At 45.0% G+C, this 8566-nt stretch overlaps 1 protein-coding gene across 1 annotated transcript; it reads left to right on the forward strand.

Annotated features, from left to right (window-relative positions):
• The first annotated feature begins 281 nt into the window (after positions 1-281).
• On the forward strand, positions 282-854 carry LOC132272539 (uncharacterized). Its single transcript, XM_059773667.1, has one exon. The coding sequence runs from the start codon at positions 282-284 to the stop codon at positions 852-854; it is 573 nt and encodes a 190-aa protein (XP_059629650.1).
• Positions 855-8566: the final 7712 nt, after the last annotated feature.

Consider the following 8566-nt stretch of genomic DNA (forward strand, 5'->3'; position numbering starts at 1 on the left):
AGTCTAAGCATTGTGCATTCCATTCTGACTTTAGCCATCAGATTAATGAGTGCAAGAACTTAAGGAGATAGGTAGAGATACTGATAGCCAGAGGGGAGTTTACAAGTTATATTCAAGGCCTGGCGGCAGAACAGAACCGACCGATAGAGCAAGTGAAGAGGAATCAGAAGTCGAACTCCCACAATACGCAACCAGTTTGAATAATCAATGCAATTCACGGTCGGCCTGAGCCTACTGAGGAGTCAGATGAACTGTTTCGAACACGCCTTCGCCAGGCATAGATGAAGAGGAGGATAGGCAGTGTAAACGCTCTGCACCAACAGAGTGCATCAACACAGATCAAGTTTGACAGAACCGACCTGTTACGCGTTCAAATTCCTCATGAGGATCCGTTAGTCGTTAGTTTGACACTAGCAGAATACCTGGTACGACGAGTCCTGATTGATCCTGGGAGCAGTGCAAATGTTATACCCAGGGACACATTCAATCGGCTCGAAATAAAACCCGAGAGGCTTAAGCCCACTACAAATCCCTTGTTAGGGTTTGATGGAAAACAGGTTGAACCCATCAGAATGGTGGAAGTTGCAGTACAAGCTACAGAAAGGGTTCTGATAGAGAGCTTTGTGGTAGTTGAGATCCACCCGTCTTACAACCTTCTGATGGGCAGAGGATGGATTCATAGAGTTCAGGGTGTTCCCTCAAGTCTGTACCAGGTAATGAGGTGCTTAGGGCCTGACGAAAATAAGGTAATTGACATTCACGGGGACCAAGTTGCAGCTAAGAAGTGTTATTCTGTGACGATGAAATCCGCTGGGAAAGGAAAAACAGCTATTCGCTCAGCAAGCTCGAAATAGCAATTACAGGAACCTCCACCCACACAGAATAGGGAGGAGGAGCCTATGGACTTAACTGAAGAGCCTCTTGCTAATGTGCAGATCCACCATGACAGGCCAGAGTGAACAACCAGAGTGGGAATAAGATTTGCCGAGGATGAAAAACGGGAGCTAATTGATTTTTTGTCTCGGAATGCTGATGTGTTCGCATGGAGTCACTTATACATGCCTGGAATCAGTCCTTCTGTATCCTGTCATTCCCTTAATGTTAATCCGACCATGAAACCTGTAAGGCAGAAGCAGAGAAGGTTTGCTTCATAACGCAATCAGATTATAGTCGAAGAGGTTGATAGGTTACTTGATGCAACGTTCATTAGGGAAGTACAGTACCCAGATTGGCTCTCAAATGTCATCGTTGTGCCAAAGAAAAATGGTAAATGGTGAGTGTGTATTAACTTCACCAATTTAAATAAAGCCTGTCCGAAGGATAACTTCTCGCTCCCAAAGATTGACCAAATGGTAGATGCTACCACGGGGTACGAGCGTTTAACCTTCCTAGATGCTTATTTAGGCTACAATCAAATCCCCATGAGCCCCGCTAATGAAGAAAAAACTTCTTTCGTTACCGAACGAGGGACTTACTGCTACAGAGTCATGCCGTTCGGACTAAAGAATGCAGGAGCAACCTACTAGCGGCTGATTAGCAAGATTTTTGAAGATCAGATGGGAAAAACTGTGGAGGCTTACATTGATGACATGGTGGTAAAGAGTAAGAAGAAAGTTGATCATTTGAAACATCTCCAAGACATGTTCGATGTGCTAAGAAGATATGGAATGAGGCTTAATCCAAACAAGTGTTCATTCGGCGTGAGTTCTGGCCAATTCCTAGGACACGTAGTTAACCACAGAAGAATAGAGGCTAGCCCAGCTCAGGCAGAAGCTCTGATCACAAATGTGGAACCGAAGACAATCAAAGAATTGCAAGCTCTCATGGGTCGAATAGTTGCGCTAAGTCGGTTTATCTCAAAGCTGTCAGATCGTTGTAAGCCATTCTTCGACACAATACGGAGCCATGGGAGATAGGTCTGGGGGGATGAACAGCGACAAGCACTGACTCAATTAAAAGAGTATATGCAAAATCCACCCGTCTTGTTTACTCTTGATCCAGGAGAGAAGCTATTTTTGTATCTTGGGGTATCTAACATTGCAACAAGTGCCGTTTTGATTCGTTGCAAAGAAGAAGTGCTGTACCCAATTTTTTATGTCAGTAAAACGATGACCGAAGCTGAACGAAGATATTCGAAAACCGAACGGGTAATACTTTCGCTCGTTAATGCCAAGAGAAAGCTGTGGCATTATTTCGAGTCCTATCCTATAGTCGTTCTGACAACTTTCCCAATCAAAGTGCTCATGCACAAGCTGGACCTCTCGGGAAGAATGATGAAATAGGCCATAGAGTTAAGCTCATTTGACATAATGTATGAGCCCAGAACAACTATCAAAGGGCAAGTGGTGGCTGATTTTTTGTTGGAGTGCAATTCAGAAGTGCGATTCAGAAGACCTTAGCAGATGTCCATGGAAGCTCTACGTAGATGGCTCCTTCAACCAGATGAGGGCAGGTATTGGGATCAAATTGCAAATGCCAGAGGGCACGTCTTTGAGCCAAGCGCTCAGACTTGAATTTCGAGCCACTAATAATGAAGCAGAATACGAGGCGTTGCTCAATGGACAAGTTGGCCAAAGAGCTCAGGGTCAGCAACTTAACCGCTTTTAGCGACTCACAGTTGATTGTCCGTCAGGTGAATGGTGAGTATGAAACCAAGGACGAAACGATGGAAGCATATCGTTCTATCGTGCTGCGTGCATCCAGAAGTTTTGAGAAAATTGAAGTCATCCGGCTGCCGAGAGAGCATAACGACGAGGCCGATCGGTTAGCATGTAGTGCTTCGAGTTCCGAGGAGACATTAGCAAGGGTGATTCTAATAGGTATACTGAGCCAGCCATCCATCTTCGAAGAGCCTACAAGCTTCGATCCTTGGCAAGTGAATCTCATACCGTATGAACCGAGTTGGATTGATCCGATTATAACCTACATTCGGGATAGTACTTTGCCCGAGCAACGGGAAAAGGCTAGGAAGGTCAAATTGAATGCTGCAAAGTATGCCATAGTGCATGACCAGTTGTACAAAAGATCTTTTTCTGGACCATACTTGAAATGTGTCACCCCCGTAGAGGCTCGGCAGATACTGCGAGCTATTCATGAAGGTGTATGTGGAAATCATTCTGGGGGAAGATCTTTAGCGCACAAAGCAATGACACAGGGGTACTTCTGGCCGAACATATCAAGAGATGCGGAAGAGTTCACTGGAAGGTGTGACAAATGCCAAAGAACAGACCATTGATCCACCAACCACCTGAGGAGTTGCACGTAATGGCCACACCATAGCCTTTCGCACAATGGGGGATGGATGTGGTTGGTCCTCTACCAACTACAAGAGCTCAAAACAAATATATGCTGTTGGCTACAGATTACTTTACTAAGTGGGTGGAAGCAGAGCTGTACCCGAGCGTGACTCAGACTCATGTGAGACGGTTCGTTTGGAGTAATATTATTTGCCGTTTTAGTGTTCTGAGGTCAATCGTCATGGATAATGGGACCAACCTTGATAGCAAGTAAGTAAGAGAGTTGTTGGAGGAATATGGAATTAATCAAAAGCTGGCGGCAGTAAGTCACCCCCAGGCCAATGGACAAGCAGAAATCACGAATAGAACAATCTTTGCTTGCATCAAGAAGAAGCTTGAAGATCAAAAAGGAAAATGGGTAGATGAACTACCGAACGTCTTATGAGCTTATAGAACGACCCCAAGGCGACCTACCAGAGAAAGCCCATTCGCTATGGCGTATGGTACCGAGGCAGTTATACCGATCGAACACTTGGTTCCGACTGTCCGAAGCTTGGCATGGAGCTGAGAGCATAACGACAGTATGTTGAGGTTTAACCTCAATATGTTGGAGGAAAAGAGAGATGCAGCGGTAGTAAGGCTCGCATCCTACCAACAGACGCTTATGAATAGCCATAACAAAAAGGTAAAGCACAGAGACTTTACACCAGGTGATCTGGTTCTGAAGAAAAAGGTAGGAATGGTTAAGAAAATGGTGGCACCCTGGGAAGGCCCATATAGAGTTGTAGAAGTCTTAGGAAAGGGAGCTTACACCTTAGAAACCATGGCTGGAAGGCTAGTCAACAAGCCATGGAATGCTACATCTCTGAAAAGGTATTATCAATAGAAAATCGAGTTCCAATTTTATCATTGTTCATTCTCAAATTGTGTACGCATAAATGTACAAAATTTTGAAATCTATAAAGAGCCGTCTTCCTATGAAAAAATTGAATGTTTGAAAATCTGAAGAGTTAGTGGCAACTGGTACTAAGAGCCGAACGCCAAAAACTTGCCAAAAATAAAGAGTGACAGTGGCAAGTGGTATTCTAGCCGAGCGCCAACCACTCTGGAAAGTTAGTGGCAGCTGGCACTATGAGCCGAACGCCAAAAACTTGCCAAAAATAAAGGGTGACAGTGGCAAATGGCATTCTAGCCGAGCGCCAACCACTCTAGAAAGTTAGTGGCAGTTGGAACTATGAGTCGAACGCCAAAAACTTGGCAAAAAGAAAGAGTGACACTGGCAAGTGGCATTCTAGTCGAGCGCCAACCACTCTGGAAAGTTAGTGGCAACTGGCACTATGAGCCGAATGCCAAAAACTTGCCAAAATAAAGAGTGACAGTGGCAAGTGGCATTCTAGCCGAGCGCCAACCACTCTGGAAAGTTAGTGGCAGCTGGCACTATGAGCCGAACGCCAAAAAGTTGCCAAAAATAAAGAGTGATAGTGGCAAGTGGCATTCTAGCCAAGCGCCAACCACTCTGGAAAGTTAGTGGCAGCTGGCACTATGAGCCGAACGCCAAAAACTTGCCAAAATAAAGAATGACAGTGGCAAGTGGCATTCTAGCCGAGCACCAACCACTCTGGAAAGTTGGTGGCAGCTGGCACTATAAGCCGAACACCAAAAACTTGCCAAAAATAAAGAGTGAAAGTGGCAAGTGGCATTCTAGCCGAGCGCCAACCACTCTGGAAAGTTGGTGGCAGTTGGCACTATGAGCCGAACGCCAAAAACTTGCCGAAACTGAATATGGAATTAATTATTGTTACTGACGAGCAGGTGTAATCAATGAGAAAATAAAAAAAAAAATTGGAACAAGGTTCAGCCAAAAATTTTCCATCTCATTTATAATAGAAATTTTTGAGGTTACAGCCTATGAAGTATATAGATGACATGAATACAAAAAAAAAAAAAAAAAAAAAATTATGGCAACAGGAGAGCCCTAACTGGCTGCCTCTGTTCCATCACCCTCCTAGTTGAGCTGACTTGTCTCTTTGCCACCATTGGTCACCCCATTTTCACAAAGAGGAGAGTCAAGCTGAATAATAAAGTTGATCTGTTGAGTCTCAACCTCGACAGTGGTTGCAGAAGGGACCAGGGTGGACAGAGGAGGCACGTCCAAGGGCTGATCAGTGGTGGGAGTAAGAGTGACCCTGGAAGAAGCAATCTCCTGACACTCATCAAAAATATGCTCAGCAGGAGTGGAGTCTGGATCAACATAGGTTCCTGGAGGATCAATGTCCAACTCCTTGTCAACCTCATCCGGAGTGAAACCGATCTGGCTTTCAGTAGGAACGCGGTCGGTGTAACCCTCTCGGAACCCCTGTGCATACCTATGGGCACCTACCCTGGAAAAGCGTGCATGAAGAGCCATCATACCGCCATACACTTTGCCAATAATGTTAAGCAGGGTGTCACGCTTTTCCAAGGCCCTCATCTCAAAAGCCATTTGGGCGGTCTGCTCATCACTAAGCAGGCGCTGAAGTTCACCTTTCTCAGCCTTAAGAAAGTCACGCTCAGTGTACCAGACACTCTTCTCAATTTGCAGAGCGTCCTTTTCATCCTGAAGAGTGTCTGCCTCCTTTTTCAGAGCATCTCTCTCTTTCTCAACCTTGTCAAGCTGAACCACCTGCTCGGTATTTTTGGCTCTGATGATTTCATTCTCCTTCTTGGCCGCATTAAAGCCGTCAGAAAACTTACGAGCCTTGGCATTCCCCAACTCCACTTGCTTTTGCATGGCTATCATACCGAATAAGGTCTGCAGAAATATGCATGAATACTAGTTAAATCAAGTGCATGGTCAGAAGGGATCAAGGGAAGAGACTATGAAAATATTTGGTGATTAAAGGGGAAAACAGATACCTCTATGGTAGATAAGGGGAAGCGGTTGAACACTTCCTTTTGAGACAAGCCTCTGGCCACTTCAATGTCCTTGGGAGTCCACATATTCCTATAGTATGCCATGGCAGTAGGACCATCCCTGAACATTGTTTCGCTCGGTTTCACGCTCGTCCCATCCGCTCGGACGAACCGAGGACTCCATGGCGCCATTACAGAGGCAGAAGCATTGGCTGTAACAGACCCAAAGGGAGGAGGGAGCCTGATTGGTGGAGACAAGAGCGCATTCAGCCCAAAGGTGCAAACCCTTCTACTTAGAGGGACACCATCTGGATCAGATGTACCCTCAGGCAGAGGCCTCTTCCCTCTCTCCTTTTCACCAGCAGCAACAGTGGCAGCGATCGGAGGGTTGCTGACTAAGGAAGTTGTGCTCGAATTGGTAGGCAGAACGTTGATGACCGGGTTTGCAGTTACCACGGTCGGATTGATAGGAGGGGAAGTACCAAAGATAGTGGTAGAAGAAGATGCCGAGGCAGGAGAAGAGGTAGCAACAGAAGCATCAGTGGTCTTTGGGGGGTCCTTCTTCCTACCAAAGGATGGGATCCTGAGCTGACTCATTGCGTTGCCGAGGACTGAAAGGGCAGAAAGGTTATCTGAAGTAAGGAGGTCTGAGCAGGAAAGGATGTTGTTCAGAACGTACTTCTTTAGGTAATTAACCCTATCCCTGCAAACACCATAACTCAAGTCATTACAAGGAATGCCCAGGGAATGGCATAAGAAAGTACAAAAGCGAGGAATACAAGTTTCACAGGGACAATCATTCTTATGAGTTTTGTATTTCTTATACGAAGAAACAGAGCACACGCCAAAGGCGCTCGGGATTGGATAATCCTTTGCAGCCGTGGAAGACCAGGCCCCTCTAACCCCTATTATGTTCTTTTTCCAACCCTTCACAGACTTGATTGTGTCCTTACATATGGACTTCTTGTCAAACGGGTAAAAGTGGTAGAATGGTTCCTCAGTTCGGATTTTGCTAACCTTGTAACAAAGGAGAAGATCTATGAGATCAAGATCCAGACCTCTGTCATGGGTCAAAAGCAACATAACGGATATGATTCTAAGGAAATTTGGATTTACCTGCAGAGGGGAAATCCCTAATATATTAAAAACAAAGTTGAAGAAGGGGTGCAGAGGGAACCTAATGGCGTTAAGATGAAGATGGGAAAATAGAACTTCACCGGGAAGGAGACCCGTACCAGTTCTAACGTCTACATCCTTGGGGCATACTCTAATTTGAACATCACTAGGGAGATTAAGTTTCATGCGAAGGATGTCTAAGTCGATTGTCATGATGAAAGCAAACAAGAACTCTGGGAAAGTAAAGCGAATCCCCAGAAAGAAGAAATAGAAGGGAAACTAACCTTGAAGACTGGAAACTTCAAAGAACACTGTGAGATCACTGGAAAAGGAGCTTTCACAAGAGTTCGCCGGAAAAGATTTGATTTGATTCGAAAGGGACAAACAAGGATTCGTCTAACAGCAAGGCAAGATGGAGACGGTAAAGAGGAATGTGGGGGCATCCTTGAGGCTTATAAAGATAAAGTGGGCCCGAAGGCCGAAGCGTCAGGAAAGCGATGGGTTTTTTGAATCTCAAGGCATCGTTTCTAGGTCCAATCGCCTTTTTCCCAAGAGATCTTCTTGAGCCATCAAAGTCATGATTTGCAGCCATTAATAATTACCCCCTAATTTATTAGGGAGTAATTATGAGGGCAGTTGAGGATACCGAAGGTAGAGTGGGCCGGATTTGACCCAAGACAAGAGCATCGGGTTGGGCAGCAAGTTCAAGCCCAAGCTCGAAGACTAATGCCACAGGCCCAACACCGGAGATCCACCGGATTGAGTCAAGCCCAAAAGGAAGAAGGCCAGAAGACTAAGAGTCCAACACAAGAAGTTAGTTATAACACTTGTAATTGCCTATAAAGAGGCATAGAAGATATAGAAAAGGGGGGGGGGGGGGGGAGGGGGAGAAAAGAATTGTAGAAAAAGATATTAGAGAAATGAGGAGTGATATTTTCTTGCACTTATAATACCGATCATGCTGCATTAAGACATCTTTTGTCCAAAGCAGATGCCAAACCTTGGTTGATCCGTTGGATCCTACTTCTTCAAGAGTTTGACCTTGAGATTCGTGATAAGAAAGGCTCCGATAATGTGGTGGCCGATCATTTGTCCCATCTTGTTGTTGAGTCCATTACTGAATACATTCTAATCTTGGATGCTTTTCTGAATGAACAATTATTTGCAATAACTCATGCCCCATGGTATGCTGACATTGTCAATTATATTATGACAGGTCAAATTCCTTCCACTTGGTCCAAACAGGAGAGAGATAAATTCCTAGCTAAGGTTAAGGAATATTTGTAGGACGACCCTTACTTGTTCAATATTATCCTGATCAA

The sequence above is a fragment of the Cornus florida genome, unplaced genomic scaffold (genome assembly GCF_030987335.1).
Source record: "Cornus florida cultivar Cherokee Brave unplaced genomic scaffold, ASM3098733v1 CherokeeBrave_3.0.0_Hap2_Chr09, whole genome shotgun sequence".
Classification (NCBI taxonomy): domain Eukaryota; kingdom Viridiplantae; phylum Streptophyta; class Magnoliopsida; order Cornales; family Cornaceae; genus Cornus; species Cornus florida.